Here is a 21,408-nt window from a genome sequence, read left to right on the forward strand (position 1 = left end):
GAATTCCGCAGCAACGCGGTGCATCTTCAATTTTTCGGTCAAAATCTCGTAACAAGATCCAACTGATATCCCACACTCTTCAGCAAGCTCCCTGACAGTCAGACGTCGATTTGCCCGCACCAGGGTGTTGATTTTGTCGACGTGTGGGTCGTCAGTTGACGTGGAAGGACGTCCAGGACGCTCATCATCTTCAATGGACTGTCGACCATCCTTAAAACGTTCATGTTACTTGAAACATGCCGTACGCTTCATAGCAACATCACCGTAAGCCGTGTTAAGCATAGCAAAAGTTTCAGTCGCAGATATTCCAAGTTTAACACAAAATTTCACAGCAAGTCGTTGCTCCTTCAGGTCATTCATTCTGAAATCCGCCAAACGAAAAAATCGCACTTCACTTAAAACCGCGTAGCTAATACACAAATGAAGATATCTGCAACCGGGAAATGGCGTCGTAATCAGCTGATCTGTGTAAACCTAGTGACACCAAGCGGATTCCCCTGGAACCAACTGGAGCCGCGCAATTCAAACAGTCCGCGTATTTTTTGAACAGCCCTCGTACTGCGGTGGGCAAAGCACAGATTGCCCATTCTGTACCTGTATGTTTAATTACAAAAAAGTAAACAAAGTAGAAAAATTTAGATGGGCTTCAAATCCGACGTCTTAAATATTCACTCGACCGTTATGCTTTGGCAATATAATAAGTTGATAATTTTACTATTTAAATTTATCTAAATTCCTTTAAAAATTAGCTAGCGTGGAGACTTGCAATGTCTTCGTTCTTTTAAGCTCCACAAGTTTAATTTTTATTCCAATGAAAAGAAATGAGAAATTTGCTTATTTCAAAAAAGTTTGTTGTTTATGATTGTTATTAAACACAAAGAACTACCTGTGCTCTGCCTACCACGAGTGTCGAAAGCCGGTTTCTAGAGCTATAAATTCGCAGGCATACCAAAAAAGATTGAGTAGGACTTTCCATTTTACAATTAGGAATAAAATATATTTTTAAACCTAAGAGTGAAAATGCTCTTAATAAATTTCATACTGTCGAATCGTTTTAATCAAGAACCCCAGTGGCACTGCACACCTACAACTCTAGACACCTGACTGCGGACCTACAACTCTAGAAACCTGGGTTTGATGTAAGTAGTGAGAACAGAACAAATAGTTTATTATGCAGCTTTGTGCTCAACTTCAGTTTTAAATAAACAAACGTTTTAATTAAATAGAAAATGTATAACAAAACGTAATATAAACGTGAAGACAACCCAATAAATAATTTAATTAAACATAATGTATATTAAACGCACAACATGATTTTTACAGATTTTATCAATTATTTTTAAATCATTTTGTAAAATAAATTCTTACTTGGTAGATATTCTTACTCCAGTATGCGTGATTCAAATTTGACGTAAGCCGAAACACGCTGCCGTAATTTGTAATAATTCTTGAATTTCTCAAGGGACCGGTAAAATATATAAAGTAATAATTGTATATATGGTAAAGTAAAACGGACTTAAATTTCATTGACATTACAGTAATAATTTCTGCTCATTTACCAAGGAAGAGGCTGAAAAGGTAGAATTTTTTAGGGATATTATTGAAACGGTTCAAAATATTCCAGCCCCCTTTCTTCGATATTGGAAGGTTCTCGCCTCCGCGGTTTATACGTGCCTGTATATGGTAATTTCACAAAATTACGTGTGAAGTATCGATGCTAAAATTCAAGACGAAAAACACAGTCATGCATATTTTCATTGATATCTTTTAGCGTTATAGTGTTCATAGGTGACATTTGCCTATTGTTCTTATGGATATTATGTATAATCCTGCTTACTTTTATGGATTATAATGGTCAAAAAGTGAAGTTATTCATAAACAAATACTTTAATAAAGGATTCAATCTAGTTTTTGAAGCTGAAGTTAACAAGTAACAATAAAAATTACTGAGACGTCGCTACTAAATTTACTTTTCGAAGAAGTTCTCTCACTACGCCGTTCACTTTCTCTCACTCTCTATCTAAATATATGTAAAGGGAGAATTAATTGGAATCGCTGCCAAATTTTTAAAGACATTGTAAAGGTAATCTTTGTTGTAGGTCAAGTTGGTTTTTATTTCATGATAAACTAATATTTACTTCAGTGACCTATGCTATTATAATATAATTGTAATCACTGTTATTTTAATTGTATTTCAAATGTGTTTTGAAATAGTAGATCTACAACTTTAAAATTGATACGATTAACATTATTTATTTAAACGAGCCGCACTTGTAAGTTTTGCTTAATTTCGAGGTTTGGAACTGATATTTTACATTGAAGCTTGATAAAGGTAAAACGAAGAGGTAAGATGTAGCAATTTGGTGAAGTATGTGGAAGTGAAACAAAGTGACATTGTAACGGGATCTTCGTTATTCGTTCGTATTGAGTGATAGTTTAGCGAGTCGTAAGTAAATAGAAGTGGGTTTTATGGATGAGATGTACCGGCAGCATTTTTTATTTATTTATTTTAATCCGGTTATCGTAAAACAATTAACTCGTGAATAATAACCAGTAAGATGAAGGCGTACGTAATAAAGCTATAACATGAAAATAACAATTATGTAAATTACAGAGGCATCGGAACCAGGGATGTTATCTCAACTTTTACATGGTAGATATAGCAACTGTAAATTATAATATTTTTTCATTTCTTGGGGGTATGCCCCCATGTCCTCTACATTGAATTTATGCTTTAAATTTAATTTAAAAATGTGCATACTCAGCCAAACACCTACGTTCTGAATTTAATTTTTTTAGGGGGGGGGATTGTTGAATGAACTGCCGGACCAATTGATATTTTCTTATTTCGTATTGACCAAATATACTTTAAGTTAAAAGCAGAATGAAAGCAATGCAAATTCCAAGTTGTAATGAAACTGATTGTAATCGTACATTTTTATTTTAAAATTAATGGTATGAATGTTTGGACTAGGTCTGCTAGGAGATAAAAATATGTTTTACCAGGGTAGGAGTCACCTTCATTTAAAACCGTTATTTGTCAAACGGTATTGCTGACCTTTGAATAGATTTCCTTCAGTTGTGATTGTGACAACTTTAAGGGAGGTAAGGGAAAGCTTAATAAATGCTTGATTCTGTTGATAAGGGCTTGATTTAATATAATTTTTCTCTTTATAATATTTTATAAGCACTCAGATTAGCATCTGTGCATCTCACACATATAAGAATGAATATGATTTATTTGTTTCTAAAAGGTAGCAATAAATACTATCTTACAAAATTGGTAAGTGTAAATTAAATCATGCAAGTAAGATATTTGAAATAATTAATATGACATTTCACTTCTTTACATTGTAAAATGAGCATTAGTAAGAGAAATTAAATTTGGACTATTATAAAAATTAACATAAAATATACAACCAAACTCAATAGATAAAATTTTGAGATGGGATGGACCAACAGGTGATCTCTTTTTAAAATTTTATACTGTGTATTAAGGTTGGTTGTATATTTTATGCTAATTTCTATACTGGTCCAAATTTAATTTCTCTTACTAATGCTCATTTTAGTCTGTGAAGAGGTGAAATGTGTAATTTTTAATTTTTCAAATATCTTACTTGCATCATTTAATTTACACTTATAAATTTTGTTAGATAGTATTTATGGCTACCTTTTAGAAACGTGTAAATCATATTCATTCTATGTGTCAGTAAGATGCACATAAATTGCTAATCTGAGTGCTTATAAAATATTACCCATCTCTGAAATAGTAAAGCAGTATTGACTTGTCTAGAACTAAGAAATAAAATTGATGGAATGAGCTTTACAATAAAGTGAAATGTGTATTTCAGAAGTTTGGATTTTTTTATGAAGTTTATTTTGTTGTTAAAGTATATATGAAAAGATATAACAATTCATTTTTAGTATATTAATAAATGGTGAACAGATAAGAGTTGCTCTGTTACAGCTATTTAAAAAAAAAATTCTCTAATTAAGAATGGAAATTAACTTATTTGAAAGGGGTTATACTAGGGCTAGTAGGATGATTCTGTGAATGGATTATCATATGGGGATATGGTAAAAAAAATCTCTCAAGAGAAGATAATTAAGATTTAATGATTTCAAAGCGTAAAAGATTATCTGAAGGATCATTATGGTAAAGACATGAGAATATTTTGTTCTTAATATTGAAGAGTTAGAAGATGTTTTAAAGTCTAGAGAAGACAGATTAGGCACTTGTTAAGATTAGTTTTTGAAAGGATTATCAGATTATAGATTAAGATATCTCCAGCAGTAGTTGAGGCTATTATCTTGCAAAAGGAAAATCAATGATGTCTTGAAAAATAAATGGTGGATTTTAAGTTATGGTTTCAGATTTTTGTTCCTTAAGTGTGGTGTGCAGGGATAGCCTGGAGAAACCAAATAGTCTGTTGTTGCATATGTATTGTTTTAAATGTTTTTGTGTTATCAAGTGAATAATATTGACTCGTATGATTTCTCATGGCTTGATTTCAGAGTAACCATACAAAATGCACAGATCTTCAATTTCAAAGAGTGCTGTTGAAACAAACATGAAACCAAAATCTCCTAATCCATCTCCAGCACTAATACAATACCGAGGTCGCCAGAGCAGTCTCACTGAGATGGAAATAGAACAATTCAAGATTGCAAATTATGCCGACACAATTCGACAGTTGGATTCATATTATGGGCAAAGTATATTTATTATTTATTTTGTGAGGATATTATAAATTGACTTTAAGATATAAATAGTAATAAATATGATAGTAATGTTAAAATTTTGCTATTTGACATTAAGAGCAAGCATTTTATTATCCAACTGAAGAAAAAAAAATTATATTCCATATTTCTTGCCATATGAATCATACACCATATCAATAAAATCTTTTATTTTTTGTTATATTTTATTCTTTCATGTTAAGCTATAGGGCAAGGAAGAAAAATCTTTTTAAAGAAAATTTAAATGTGAAACAACTTGTGTTGTATGGTTTACCACAGTAAAGAGAGAGAGAGAGAGATTAAATATATTGTGGGTTCTACTTGTAAGAATTAAAAAAAATTAGAGCAAAAAGATTCTTTTAGTTGCTTCATTTTCACAACTGGTATTATACTAACATATAGGGAAGAATCTAGAGGTGGGATACTAAAATGACATTGGGTTCAAGCTGTGAATCTTTTAAGAGAGGATTGAAGATTTAGATTGAAAAGTAATAATTTGTTGTATTCTGGTGTTGGAAGGTGAAGTTTGATAATTTGCTTTGGTAGTGGTTTGTATGGTGGAATGGGAAGTTTGGTAATGTGAATGTAAATATTAGGAACAATCATTTAAGCTTTAAAAATCTGTTAGTGGTCTTGTTTTTCCACAATTATTTTTATTACAAGTTTACATTTGGGGAATAGCTAGCTTTTATAATGTTTTGTTTTACAAATTTTAATTATTTTAAACTGTTAGTGGCTAGGTATGTGGTGAAGGACAACTTATAAATTTAATTTTGAAATTTGATGTTTTTTTGCTCATCTTGGAGAATAATGTTAAAGTAACATATTCCCTGTCGTTGTAAGTTTTCATATTCAAAACTTTAATTCATCCCTTTTAAGACTGGTTTTATTCAGACTTGCCATAATCAAACAAGGAAATTGAAACTTTAATATATGTTTAATTTTATTACATGAAATTTAATGTTGATAATTTTTTTGCTTTTTATATTACAGTTAAACAAAAAAGAAAATGAAGAAATAGCATTATAAATTTAGGAAATTAAAACACTACTAGCATACAATTAATACACAACGAATTGAATAAACCTTTGTATTAAAAAAACTGTCAACCTGTTTCATTTTGTATTGCGTATAATTTACGTTCATATCTTAAGGATGGTGGTCTAGTAATGCAGATTCTAAGGCTTTGTGGCCAATTAAAGCACTAAGAGAAGTGGTTAAAAAGGAGTTATGGAGTAAAAATGTCATGATATTAGCAGTGTGAGGAACAAGCAGTGAAAAATGTTAACACACTATCAGTGAATACCTTTTTAAAGGGAAACAATGTTAAAATGAGTGTTAGGCATTTAAAAATGCAGATGGAAGGGTTATGGTTCATAATTGAAGATTTTACTATGGAAGATGTAGATGAACTTTAAAAGTATATCTCTGAAAAAATAACTGATGTCCTCAGTGACTTAAGTTAGGATCAAGCTAAAGTTATTAGTTACACATTAGAAAACTGAAACATATTTATCATAGGCTTATGATAATGAAAGGAACATAGAACAACTTTATGAACTGTTTATCTTAATTCATAATGAATCAATGAAAAGTTGTTAAAGTGCTAGAAAATTGGAGATTAGCCAACATCTCATTTAAAGGTAGAAGTTAGACATTGTACAAGTTAGTTTTACATTGTGGTTTTCTCAGATGCACTGATTTCACTGACAGTAATTGGGCATAATCCCCAAAATAATGGGAGATTTGAGCAAAAAATGCATTATATAAATGTAAACTGTATTTACAGAATTTGACTAAGTTATGAAGGATGAAAAAAAAAAGAGTAAAACAATGTCGAACGTTATTTATTTCAACAAAACACTGTCAAAGAAGATGAGTACTATAAATGACAGCACCTTTATTGAGAGTACAAAAATGTTTGGTTGAGAGTCTGAAAAAAGATTTGCTAATCCACTTCATATTTTGAAGATAATGCACACAGCTATTATAAAATTTCTAAAGCATCTTAGACATTGTACATTAACTGGTAATAAGCCCAACAGGGTTTTAATTATACAAGTTAAAAATATTGAATATAAGTCATGGTCACAGGTGGTTATTAGCTTCCATAAGGTGCTGATTAGACCTTATTTGGAACATTATGTTTAGCTATGATGAACTTCTTCAAGTAAGAATGTTCAGCTTTTGGAGACTGTTCAGAAGATACTTCCAGGATGTCACTTGAAAATAAAATAAATGATAACTTTTATCTTTGAACTACTGACAATGACAAAATTTTAACTATATTTAATATTTAACATATATATGAACTGTCATATAACTGTCCAGTGAACTTGAAGAATAAGAAAGCAGTGAATGAAACATACTTTAATTGTTATACTAGGATGTTGTACATGCTTCTCTTTTCTATCCTAGAAAATACATGTATATTTTTAAATGCCCAGTTTGAAGAACTGCTTTTTAAAGACCCATGCTTGTGTGTATGTGTGTCTGTATATATCCATATATATGTAAACAATTAAGTGTGTTATTACTTTAACTGTAATTTAGCAGTAGTCTAATATGTGTATGCAGGTATAAATGTGTATTGTTGTCTGTGTAGTAAATATGAGAGTCATCACTGAGGCATATTAATCTCATAGGGTAACAGCAATATAAGTATTAATTTTCCAAATGACAAAATTTAAATACAGAATTCAATCTGGATTACTTGTGTTTATTAATTTTACACATTAAAACTCCCAACTAATTAATCCATAACTATTTAGTATTACTGTACATGGGTAGATTATGCCATTACTACTTGTACACAAGTAAGATTATGACTAGAATATAGCTGAACTAATGATGTATTTATGTGGAACTGGACAATTTCAATACTAAAGTTTACTGGTCTAGGGAAAATGAAACACATTTAAGTTAATGTAAAAAAAATTGTATTTCTCATAATGTGAAGAAAAATTCATCATAAATTAATTGTTTATTTTTATATTGATAATAACTTTAATCAATTAATGTATAAATTAGAATGATTATTTACCTAGTATGTATCAGAGTCTGGATTAAAATGTATGCTGCTGTTTTAATAGAACATGCAAAATCAAAAGACCCTTGAAAACTACATGATAGCCTAGATCAGGGGTAAGCAACCTCAACTAATGTGTAGTCCTCAAATTCCTTAAGAGCTGCATTACCCCTTTACCAGTTTTATTTTAATAATGATACATTAGAATGAAAATTGGCTATATGTGTAAACATGTTTATAGTTTTAATAGTGGAAACAAACTTTTACAATCTTTGTATTGATGATTCTAAAAATTATAATATTCTGTCATTAATTCTCAAAACCATCTGTGTTACTACTGTAACGTTACTTTTTTGGATGCATTAAACATGTTTTCACTTAGGAAAGATGTTATGCAAACTGTTCTTCAGTGTAATAAACATGAACTACTAACAGTAATGATAATAATTTGATACATTTTGCTTTTATGAACAAGAATTATGTTCATGACTTAAATGCAAAAAATGAACAACTTAAGTCACATTTTTGTTTTTTTATTATTATTTGAAGAGGAAGACTTTTTGACCAAATGGTCTTGATCAAATCGTACAGCCTATGATAAAAAAGGCACATGTACAGAATTTAAAAGTTGCATGTGCAGTATTTTGAATGTTGAGTGTGAAACATCTCTGCAAAATTAAATCTTGTGCATAAATATTACAGTTCAAGAAAGCGTAAACTTGAAACAAACAATGGAAGAAATGAGAATCCATAATAAAGAAAAGCATTCATTTAAACCAGATCACTGTCAGGTTTCCAGCTTGTTCATTAATCTCTTTTTCCACTTCTTTTTTGTTATGTGTGCTAGATTAGTAACAAGTCCCAGAATTGAAGTTCTCAACTGTATGGTTGCTGATGAGAAAATGTTTGCCTGTAGGTGTATCATTATTCTCCAATTTAATATGGGTTTGGTGCTCTCATGCTCAATCTCAGAATCAACAGCCTGTTTGTCCAGTGTTTAAACTGTTGCATTTTTTACAAATTGTGAAGTAAACGTTACATTCAGTAGTACATGTAAAGAGTTGCTTTCTTTTGAAAATTGTAATTTTTCATCATATATTTCTGGCACTTTTTATATGTGGACAAGTGACACACCTGTTTCATTTATGTGCAAGTTCCTGAATAATTATTTTGTTTTAAGATGATTATGCACCTGGATTTCTTTTAGGTTTTTGTCACATCTGTAAGAAATAATAGTGAGAGTCATTGAAAGAAGAGTTAGTATTACAGTCTTCAGTAGTATTGTGTAACTGTTTGGTATAACATCTTTGATCTTCTTGTTGAGGGTTTGTTAGCACAAGTGAAATATGATTGATGTGTTCTTTCTTGGTAGGGTTGAGTGTTTGTCCTGAGTATGTATGAACTAGTTTTGGTAGCTGCATTGTGGATGAGAGAATTGGGGTAGGGTCTTTTAGAAAAGAAAGTTTTCATGTCTACGATTCTTATTTATAATTGTTATCATCACTACTTAGATTATGTAGTCACAAAAATGGTAAGTTATTGTTTTTTGGTTACTGTACAGGTGGGAAGATTTGAAATATGGGTACATGTGTAATTTGTTTCATTGCAATCTGTACTAGTGGTCACATGGCTGTGTGTTGATTTTGTTTCACTGCAATCTGTACTAGTGGTCACATGGCTGTGTGTTGATTTTGTTTCACTGCAATCTGTACTAGTGGTCACATGGCTGTGTGTTGATTTTGTTTTACTGCAATCTGTACCAGTGGTCACATGGCTGTGTGTTGATTTTGAGAAAGAGGAGTGTTGTGTCAGATATTTCCTAATTAAATTCTAAATAAGGGTGGAAAGAGGAAGTACAGTGTAGAAAAGTTTCTAAATCTGATTTTGACATGCATGCAATCCCCAGTGTGCTGTCAGTGGAGCAAAGATACATAATAGGTACTTATCTATTGTATTGAGTAAACATGTGGATTTCAATGTATCCGGCAAAGGGATTGGCAGAGCTGGGGCCCACTTTAATTCCCATAGCAACTCGGAAGATCTGTTTGTAGCACCCCTCGGTGTTGATTCCTGTACGTGGTGAGGGGACCTCCCAGGGAAGGTTCTCTTCTATCTGGTTACCTTCTCTGGGATCTAAACATCCACCCATGTGTTTGCCGTGCATGGCGACCCGTGAAGGGGAGGAGAGGATCCTGGTGGTTGAGGAGTCCAACCCTAACACACCACTTTGGCCTCAAATTCCTGTAGACGGGCGGCCTTTGGGTGGCCCCCCTTGGGTCAGTCGACTGGTCCACTTGGGCTAGAGTCAACCAAGTACCAGTGTTGGAAGTTCTCAACGGGTGTTGTGGACATTGTGCCCGATGCTGGTGTTTGGGTATAGTGCTCATGAAACCCTGGCGTTGCTGCATTGTCCTTGCGTGACTTTGTAGTGCATCCCCTTATAGGGCTCCATGGTGGGTGGGGTCAGTGGGTACCGAAATTTTTTTTCTTTTCCTATGGATCCTCTAAAAAATTTAAATAAAATTGTAAAAAAACAGTCAATGGGTAAGCGACCACGTCTTGAATACTCAGAACAACAATCTTCAACATCAGTAACACACGTACCTCATTTTCTTATGTTACATTCTCTTTCGGAAAAACCTTTAGGGCAAATGTCCCCTTTTTTTATTCAAAAGGGACTAGAGGGACTTGCTGGCTCTCCAAAGTCAGTAAAGAAACTTTGATCTGGTGACATATTGGTTGAAACATCCACATCCCAACACAGTGAACTCCTCTTGAATTCAAAGGCAATTGGGGATATACCTATTGAGGTTACACCTCATGCTACCTTGAATTCTTCACGAGGAGTTATTGTTGAAAGAGATTTGAAGAACGTTCCCGAGTCGGAGATTCTCGCTGGTCTCTCCACTCAAGGAGTTTCTGCAGTGAGGCGCATCTCCACTCCGCAAAGATGGAGTTACACTGCCAACAAATACCCTCGTTTTAAGATTTACTTCACCATGTGCACCTGCCACCATCAAGGCAGGTTATCTCATTGCAGGGTTGACCATACATACCAAACCCTCTTAGATGTTTCCAATGTCAGAGATTCGGCCACTCAAAGACATCTTGTCGTGGTTCCCTGACATGTGCTCGTTGTGGGGGCAAGGACCACGATGCCTATGACTGTGACATGCACCCACATTGCGTAAACTGCAATGGTTCTCGCCCCTCTTACTTTCATTCTTGCCCAAAATTGTTGGAGGAAAAAGAGGTGCAGCGTTTGAAAACGACACATAACATTAGTTATCCTGAGGCTCGGAAATTGCTGTCCACAACTCCATCTCGGACATATGCTGCTGCACTTCATTCCACAACTACAGTGGGAGTGCAGAAAGATCTCTCTGTGCCTCCAAGAGAATCGTTTTCAAAACAAATGAAAAGCCTTTTGACCTCCTTGGTTAAAAAGGTTGATGAATCGACTTCCACACCCATCTCTGTTCCTCCCATACCTTCCAACAAACCTCAAGATCCACGTCCTTCAGTTTCAAATACAGGCATTTCTTCTGATACATCTTTTTCTCCCACCACAAGGGACAAAACAATTATTCATTCGCGTCCTCAGTCACTGAATTCCCCTTCCAATAACAAAAACCTGCCCACCCGACCCAGAGCAGGATCCATGGAGATTGATAGACCTCCTCCGACTAAAGACAGTAAAGAAAAAAGACGTGGTCATAAACCGAAGGGTTCTCCAGCCACTTCACCTACCCGTTCTTAAAAATGGCCACCTTGATACAATGGAACTGTCGAGGTTTACGTTCTAATCTGGATGATATCAAAACGCTGATTGCTTCCTACCATTCTGTTTGTCTTTCTTTACAAGAAACATTTCTCAAAACTGCTGATACTGTCTCCATTCGGCAGTTTTCTCTGTACAGAAATGACAGGTTGTGTGATGGTCGAGTACATGGAGGGGTGGCACTGTTGGTTGATCAACACGTGCCCACCCTGTCTTTGTCACTCAACACACCCTTGGAGGCTGTAGCCATCCTGGTTTCCTTGGGTCATACCATCACTGTTTGTTCTCTGTACCTGTTCCCTGGAGAGACATATGATCAATCAGATCTTGATGCTCTCGTTGAACAATTGCCATCTCCATTTCTAATCCTAGGGGATTTTAATGGACATCATCTCCTCTGGGGGAAGTGCTATTATTGATGGGAGGGGCTGATCTGTAGAGCAGATGCTCTCTGATCACAATCTTTCTCTTTTCAATACTGGTTCTTCCACTTACTTTCATGCACTTAGTCAGTCCTTTACCGCTATTGATCTCTCAGTTTGCTCCCCTTCATTATTCTCTCATTTTTCATGGAGGGTTGACAGTAATCCACTAGGCAGTGATCATTTTCCGATCCTTTTGAGAGAGACTGGCCGTGGTCGATGCCACCCTACCTGCGTTCCCTGGTGGAAGCTGGATCAGGCAGACTGGTCCACTTTCACTGCTCTCGCGGAACTTGATCCTGCCATCGTAAATCAGCCATCAATAGACGACTGTGTTGCAGCGGTAACTGACTGTATTACGCATGCAGCTGCTCAGTGTATTCATAAAACCTCAACACGTTTTCCACGATATCCTCGTCCGTGGTGGAATCCTGCTTGCCACTTAGCACGGAAGGCTCAAAAGCGGGCCTGGGATACTTTTCGTAGATATCCCACACTTTCAAACCGGGTTGCTTTCCAACGGGCCCGTGCACATGCTAGGTGGGTAAGACGTCAAAGCCAGAAGGAATCTTGGATTAAGTTCACAACCAGCATATCTTCTACCACCAGTTCCAAGATCATATGGGACAGGATTCGAAAGGTCAGGAGGCACTACAATTCTGTCCCCCCTCTCGATCTTACTCTCTGATGGTCAGGAGGTGACTGATGTTTGGAACATCACTAACACTCTAGGTGAAAGCTTTTGCCGGGTATCTAGCACTTCTGTTTGTTCCTCCACCTTCCTGGCCATCAAGACTCGGGCAGAGCGATCACCTCTTTCCTTTTGAACAGACTGTTTCTTTGACTATAATTGTCCCTTTACCCTGGTGGAACTAAAAATGGCCCTTCATCGGTCTGCCAGTACGTCTGTTGGACCTGATGATATTCATTGACATGCTGCACCATCTATCTCCTGCTTCTCTATGTCCTTCTGATTGTTTTCAACCAGATCTGGCAGGAGAATGTTTTTCCTGATGCCTGGCGCCAGGCTATTATTTTACATTTCTCTAAGCCAGGGAAAGATCCCAAGATTCCTTCAAACTACTGTCCAATTGCTTTGACGAGCTGTCTCTGCAAGACATTAGAAAGGATGGTTAATGCTCGTCTTGTTTGGTTCCTTGAATCAAACAACCTCCTCTCACCCACCCAGTGTGGGTTCCGTCAACAGCACTCCACCACAGACCACCTAATTTGTCTTGAAACATCTATCAGAGAAGCCTTTCTCAACCGCAAACATCTTGTATTAATATTCTTTGACATAGAGAAGGCTTACGACACAACATGGATGTATGGCGTTTTGCGAGACCTCCATACATATGGGTTACGTGGCCATCTACCAATGTTTATTAAAAAAATTTTTAATGGACAGGAGATTCCAAGTTCGTGTGGGTTCGACACTTTTCGATTCTTTTGTACAGGAACTTGGAGTCCCTCAAGGATGTGTATTGAGTGTTACACTCTTCAGTATAAAGATAAATGCCATCACTGAACAACTTCCTCTCACTGTTGCGAATGGGCTGTATGTCGACGACTTTCACATCTCATGTCAGTCGTCAAACATGAGATATATTGAGTGGCAATTACAAACCGCCCTCAATTGTGTACGGAAGTGGACTCTGGCGAACGGCTTTAATTTCTCTCTCTCCATAACTGTATGCATGCACTTTTGCCGTCTACGGGGTATTCACCCTGATCCTGAACTTCATATTGGTGAAGTTTTGCTGCCAGTGGTTCCGGAGACCAAGTTCTTGGGGCTTATCTTTGATCGTAAACTTACCTTTTATACCACACTTAAAGCAGCTTCGGGTCAAATGCACAAGAGCACTGAACATTCTCCGTGTTCTCTTTTCTACCAGTTGGGGGGCAGATCGCTGTTCAATGTTAAAGGTATATCGTGCTCTTATTAGATCGAAACTCGATTATGGATCAATGGTCTATGGCTCTGCCAGACCCTCGTCCTTAAAGATGCTGGAACCCATTCATCACCAAGGACTCGACTCTGCACTGGGGCTTTCCGTACCTCTCCAGTTCAAAGTATATACATTGAATCTCATGAACCTTCTCTACACCTTTGCCGTTTGCAACTATCTTTACAATATACTTGAAACTTCATTCCTTACCAAAGCATCCCACCTGGAAATGTGTTTTCCTTCCTCGGTGGGCAGTACTTTTTCAGAACAGACGATCTGTCATTGCTCCGTTTGGCCTTTGCATTCGGGCGCAATTGGATGAATTGGGTCTGTCCTTGGATAACATTGCAGATTCCACAGGTTGGCCCATCCTACCATGGCTTATTACAGCCCCAAATGTGACCTTTCTTTCAGTCACCTAAAAAGGCAGATACTCCAGATTGGAAGTACCGTCTTTTATTCAATGAATATCTTTCAAACAATCATTCAGTTCCCATTTATACAGATGGTTCAAAATCAGGTAATTCAGTGGGCTCTGCTATGGTTTGCTATGGGTCAGTAGTTGCATGCAGAATCCCTTCTACAGCTTCTGTGTTCACTGCTGATCTGTATGCCATATCTCTTGCCCTGGATCATATTGCAGCTGAGCAGTACTCCAACTGCACTATTTATACTGAATTGCTTAGTTCTATACTTGCCTTGGAATCGTTACACGTTAGCTCACATCCTATTCTCGCTGATATTCGAAATCGACTGGCCCATTTTTCATTAGCAGCTACTTCAATCCAGTTTTTCTGGATACCAGGCCATGTTGGTTGGAACAAGCTTGCAGATATGGCAGCTAAATGTGTCTGCTTCAGCACCATCACTCCTATGCCTATTCCGTACATGGACTATGGTGTTGTCTTCAAGGCTCGGCTCCATGCCAGCTGGGAGTCCACTTGGAGTGAGCAACGTGACAACAAACTTTTCAAATCAAACCCAAAATTGGACTTTGGCCATCTAGCTTCTGTAAAGTTCGGAAGGAGGAAGTTGTTCTCACTAGGCTACGCATTGGTCACAGTTTTTTAACTCATCATTTCCTTTTATCTGGAACTGATGCACCAATGTGTAGTTTGTGTAACACTCAAATCACTATCAGCCACGTTTTACTTTCTTGCCATCGTTACAATTTTGAACGACGGCAATATTTTAAACATATTTTTTCCCAGGGTCAGTCTGTAACATTGGACAGAGTTATTGGTGATGGTGACTCTGTCCACCTTGATAATGTTTTTAATTTTTTAATGGCCATTAATCTTTTTAATCTCATTTAAGTGTTGCATATTTATTCATTACACCTTTTAATTGTGGTTCCTTTTTTACAGTTTTAATCTCTCTCCTTCAATTTGACATTGGACAATGGCCAGAACATTAAATAACTCGACACCAGGACTGGAAAGGCCAACTTCAGGTGACTAACGCTACTGTTTGAACTATCCGTTTGAACTACTCGTTAGTCGTCCTGGCAAGTTGTTATTATACTTTTGCTGCATATCATTTCATACTTTTACTACTTAACTTTTTAGTACTGGCCATATTGACACATAACCCAGAACCAGGACTGGAAAGACCAACTTCAGGTAACTGACGGTGGTTCTTGAACTTACCTGTTAGTCTTCCTGGCGGGTTATGATCATTACCTTTTTGCTAGAGTAAATACCTTACAACTTCTTATACTCTGCCTTCTATCTTAACATTGTAGACTAGGTGTCAACATTGGTTTTATACTTTTTTGTTTTACCTTCATTTCCATTTATGTCTATTACTACATTTATTTTTTTTACATTTTTACTGAATGTCTGGCGCAGATAGCCTCGCTGCTTTGTGCCATAAAACACTAAATCAATCAATCAATCAACTGTTTATAGCAGTTACCATTAAAAGTAAAGGTACTAAGTGTGAGTATAAATTTGATTTAACACAGAAGTATGTGTGTATGTGCTGGAGGGTTCTATATTTGTCTTTCAGTCAATTCGTATTTTTAATGGTAAAAGTTGTTATATAAACAATCATTTGTGCATCAGTTATATAAAACGTTGATGTTTCTAGAGATTTATGTTTTGTGCATCTTGCAGATTTTTATTTTCAATGAGCATTCTGATATGCACCATGGTGTATGGTTGATTTCTTTTGAAGGGGTGGTGTACGATGTTTGCCTGAATAAGGTTATAAGTAAGAAACTTCTGCTATCAGTTTTTCCTGAATGAAGGAAATTCCCATATTTCCTGCTTTTAATTTTTCCCAAATTAAAACTGAAAATTTGCCTAAATGGCCATATGTATTGCAAGCTGAGAGAGGTGGCTGTCACTGTCACATACAACTATGATATTCACTTTTCTAGTATCTTGAATTTGATTATCAATTTCATAATTGACCATAGTTTGAAACATCTGTGTGACAGATGTGGGAAATTGTGCTTGCAGTTGTGAGTAAAAATATAACCAACTTTTTCAGTTGGTAACCAAAATACACTTCAGTTGTGTTGATGCCTGGGGGCCACAATGCGAGTAGCTTGCCATTGGTGTATATCTAACCATACAACTCATCTTTGAGGCTTGGTCTGTATAATGACATAGGTAAGTACAAATCAACAAGGCTACAGCATTAGTAAATGATTAAATATTAAGTCAGGTAATGAAAGCGTATATGTGAGGCCAAGTATTTACTTGGTACAAAATTGTATTACCATTCTATGTGGCCTATCCTTACCATATTCTGAGAAAGATTTGCATAAAGTTTTTGAGGGAGTATTGGTCAGCAGTTAGTGTGCTAGACTAGGGATCTGTTTTTCTGGGGGGATTCACAATTGTTTACAGTAAAAAAAATGAAATTTCACTCTGCACTTTGGGAATATGGGTGCATTATAACAAAAATGTTCAACTTCCATTGTTTGGTCGAACAATGATAGCTCAAGAATTGGTGATGGATGGTGTCAACTGTCATCCTTCCTTCTAGTCTATTATAGGAATGCTAATGCAGATATCTCTAAGAGTAGCTTAAACCAACACAAGTTCCTATTTCAGTAAAAGTAAACTTAATACAGCTGATATTGATTATTTAGGATGAGTGTTTTTAAAATTTAGTCAACTTTGTTCTCTCTCTTTCTTTTTTATTTTCCTTTATCATTAATCCCTTTTCTGGTCATTAGTAATTATTTGCTCATTTATGCATCTTTTCTTGTTATATACATTAAAATAATAATGTACTCAAGGTAACTTTTTCATATGGTTTATAATTTGTTTCAGTTAAAAGACAGATCCTGAACTTTCAAAGTCCAACAACTGGACTGTTTCCTTCCCTTTCTTATGAGAAAGATGTAGCATGCGTGAGAGACAGTATATATTGTGCTGTTGCAGTTTGGAGTCTTTATCAGTCCTACAAGTAAAGTATACTCTGTTACTTAATTTTTAAATTATTGTTTAAAGAAAAATATATTTTCAAAATTATATGTTGATCTTAGATATAAATAGGTAAGTAAAACAAAACTGAAATAAAATAATTCAGAATAAATTCATTAAATTCACAGTGAATGCAACAAAAGAAAAAATGAAATTGGAAATTGATCCTAAACTTCTTAACTTCCAGATTGCAAATTTTTTGTGAAAGATTAATAACTAAAGTGTTTTATTTTATTTATTTTATTAAAGTCTGTTGTAATAGATTAGTTTTATTATGTTTTAGTAAATTATTTTCATTTACCTACTTTTCCTGCCTAAAGTATTAGAAAAAAAACAACTACTTTTATAAGAAAAATGTCTTATGGAATATATAATTTTTGTGTACTGATATGTGCTCTCATATCTCAATGGTAAGTCTGAGACTTGCAATACTAAAAACTATGTTTCAATACACATGGTGGGCAATGTACATATGCTCTATTGTGTAGTTTTGTACTTAACAACAGAAGAAACAGTCACGGTGTTGTAAAAGAGCAAAAAATTAAATGATTCACAACATAATAAAATGGGAAGATGTATTTACAATGGCTATACATATTCATGGTGACACTATCCATAATAAATTCCAAAAGTTCTATTTAACATTTCATATCAAGAGTAACATATGGGATGATTCTTCATGTAGTACAGAATTGTTACATGTATGGTGGGTTGTGAATGAGATTTTCATTTGAACCAAGTGTCCAATCTGATCTTTGAGAATGACTTGAACCCTGAAGCTTCATCGATGCAAAATGTGTGCAAATGGTAAGACATTGTTAACTCTAGGAGGTGCAAGATCTATACACAATAATAAACATCTCAAAATTGAAGGAAAGGACTTAAGGATACCAGAAACAGTAGGAAAATTAGTACTGATCTAAGTTGCCTCAGCTCTGATAAGAATACAACCTTAACCTGATTGTGAAACAAATACTCAAAATTATGGTACGAATCAAGTGCTTACATTGAACTTGAATGTACTTCTAAAATGTATTTACAAGATCATGGTTCCAATAAAACTTGGCAATTTTTCCATATGGTTTCATCTAGAACAGAAAGTTACAAGAAAAGTGTAACCAGAAAACATGCTGCAGATGCTTTCTATTCTCTTACAAGAGCAGAGCTCATAAATAGGAGGAAATAGTGAATGTATGAACACACACTGAAAGTTTAGTATCCATGTAACTGCAGTTATATGATTTTTAAATATTAAGCCTGAAATATGTTATAATAAATATTGCTGTTTGATGTTAGTTTCACTGATTATTACATGAACATCAATTTTTTTTCTTAAGATGAGCCAAAATATTTTACCTCAGGGGTGTGTTGTAAGAGTTTTATGTCTGTTATCAGTGATGAATCTGTGATTTTCTGAAAAAGAAGAGTATGGTTCAATCTATTCTCTTTTTTTTTTGGGGGGGGGTGTATGAGTGAGCAGGAACAACCTTAATGGACCAAATAATTCTTTGACCATATGTTTTTTGTGTATATGCAGATTTACAATGCTAGAAACCAGGTTTCAGTACTGGTTGTGAGCACAGATAGCCCATTGTGTAATTGTGTGCTTGATTACAATTGTTTAAGTACAAAGGTTTTCTAAACGTATTAATTAATCCACAGGAAACGTACACTGATGTAAATGTCCCCATCAAACTAATAGTTTGTTAATAAATATAATTGTTTCCTTTTGGTATTTCTGAAGCAGTTACTCCAGAGTAAAAAAAGAAAATATAATGTGTGTGTGTGTGTGTGTGTGTAAAAGGGTGTAATGTTTCATAAGCAATCTATTATATATCTCTTTTTTTTTTTTTTTTCAAACTTTCATCCATTATTTGTCCTTAACTTAGCCTTGTTGACACCCTTCCTTTCAAGTATGTCCTTAAAATGAAAATTATTTTTTTATCTTACATGTTTTTAATTTTTATTAACTGGAAAAGTATAATAAAATGTTTTGTGAAATATTTTTGCTTAGTTAACATCAAGTTAAAATATTAGCAGTTTGATTTAGTATTTTGTTGGACAGTCCATTAGATTCAAGTATAAGAATTGTGGTGATATTTCATGTTACTTTGAATAGGAGAATTGATGATGACAGAGGGAAAGCTTATGACCTAGGACAGAGTGTTGTGAAGTGTATGAGAGGGATTCTTTTCTGTTGGATGAGACAGTCAAAAGAAAAGGTATTTGTTTTGTAATATATATTAAGTAGGAACTATTTCATTTAATGTATGAATGCCTGTAGCTCAGTTCTGCTTTGTATAAATAATCCAATGCTTTAATAAATGTTCTCTCATGTTACAGTAGAGTAGACTTGTAGTACACAACAAACTGGCAATAGTTTTTTTATTCTTTCTTTCTTATGAACCCATACCTACCATGGCTACTTTCAGCAGAATTGAAGAATTTGAAGTAATAAAGGAAGATTTTGAATCTTATGAGAGACATTTAAAACAGTATTCGAATGTCAGTTGCATTACCCAAGCCAAAAGTGACAGTATTTTTGAGCATTGTTGGTGCTAAAACATATGAACTAATGGCAAATGTCACCAGCAAAATAGTCAACTAATTTGTGATGCAACCTAAATGCTACATTATAAGTTCATCTTGCTCCTAAGCCATTTGTCTTAGCTGAACAATTTAAGTTTCATTACTTTAATCATTTTGACAATTTAGCACTGAAGTAAGAAAATTATCAAAAGATTGTGAGTTTGTCTTTTTTAAATGAAGCATTACAAGATAGATTTGTGTAGGATCTTTCAAAGGAAATTGTCTAAAATAGATTTACTTTGCAAGCATGCTTTAGAAGTAACTACTTTAGTGGAGATGGCTAAGCACAATGCACGGGAGTTGAAGCAGCAAGGTCCTATGAGTGATTTTACAGTGTAGCAAAAGAAGTGACAGTACTCCAAGGAGAATCTGCAGAAATTGCAAAATATCAACTCGGAAGAAAGAAAAATGGTGCACAATTCTGCAAAACAAAGGTGCAACTCCAAAGAGTGTGGGAAATCTTGTCCACATTGCGCAAAATGAGAATATGTCTTAACGTTATTTTAAAAATATTAAGTGTAATGGAATGACAGGCCATGTACAAACTGCATGTAAGTGTAAAGTTAACCTGAAAGAGCACAGAGTTATGAAGTACATGTGTCAAGATGATTTTGATACTGAGGGACTGTATGAGTATTTGTTTTGGTTTTCGTTGGATTAATTTATTGAACTTGGTGTCCATACCAAAACTATTAACTGTGCCAATGGAAGTAAAAAGTTGTCTAATTCAGTTTGAAGTGGATGCATACTCAGCATCCTTGTTTGGCATTCTAGTGCGTCCCCTTGTAGTGCTCCATGGAAGGTGGGGTCAGTAAGCACCAAAATATTCTTTCTTTATCGTGGATCCCTCAAATAAAACTAAATTAGTATAGTGAAAAACAGTCCACAGGTAAATGACCATGTCTTGAAGATTCTGAGCAGCAATCTGTAACATCTGTTGTACCTTATTTTCTTCTACCACATTCTCTTTCAGACAAACCTTTAGGGCAGATGTCTCCCTTTTTCATTCAAAAGGGAATAGAAGGACTTGCTGGCTCTACAAAGTTGGTAAAGAAGCTCTGCTCTGGTGACATATTAGTAGAAACATCCACATCTCAGTGCAGTGAACTCTTGCATTCAAAGGTGATTTGGGATATACCCATTAAGATTATACCACATGCTACTTCGTCACAAGAAGTTATTGTTGAGAGGGATTTGAAGAACATCCCAGAGTCCCAGATTCTTGCTTGTTTCTTCACCCAAGGAGTTTCTACAGTGAGGCATATCTCCACTCACAGAGATGGAATTATGATGCCTACCAATGTACTCATTCTGACATTTACATTAGCGCATCCACCTACCAACATGAAGTCAGGTTATTTTAATTGCAAGGTATGGCCATACATTCCAAACCCTCTTGGATGTTTCCAGTGTCAGTGGTTCAGTCACTAGAAGACATCATGTCATGGTTCTCTGGCAT

The 21,408-nt window shown here is 35.1% G+C and overlaps 1 protein-coding gene across 9 annotated transcripts in view; it reads left to right on the forward strand.

The window, feature by feature from the left end:
- The first annotated feature begins 1,439 nt into the window (after positions 1–1,439).
- LOC143230938 (putative phosphorylase b kinase regulatory subunit beta) overlaps positions 1,440–21,408 on the forward strand; it is a 98,267-nt gene continuing 78,298 nt past the window's right edge. For 3 of the 9 annotated variants that reach the window (XM_076465267.1, XM_076465273.1, XM_076465275.1), the window contains exons 1-4: positions 1,947–2,083; positions 4,516–4,716; positions 17,208–17,343; positions 19,480–19,582. In XM_076465267.1, coding sequence (XP_076321382.1) covers positions 4,530–4,716; positions 17,208–17,343; positions 19,480–19,582 — 426 coding nt within the window. In that variant the 5' untranslated portion in view covers positions 1,947–2,083; positions 4,516–4,529. Of the gene's footprint in view, positions 1,579–1,946; positions 2,346–2,427; positions 2,447–2,532; positions 2,654–2,966; positions 3,106–4,515; positions 4,717–17,207; positions 17,344–19,479; positions 19,583–21,408 lie in introns of those variants that run through there. The other 6 variants (XM_076465268.1, XM_076465274.1, XM_076465269.1 and 3 more) reach the window with 5 other exon arrangements.

The sequence above is a fragment of the Tachypleus tridentatus genome, chromosome 10 (genome assembly GCF_004210375.1).
Source record: "Tachypleus tridentatus isolate NWPU-2018 chromosome 10, ASM421037v1, whole genome shotgun sequence".
Lineage (NCBI taxonomy): Eukaryota > Metazoa > Arthropoda > Merostomata > Xiphosura > Limulidae > Tachypleus > Tachypleus tridentatus.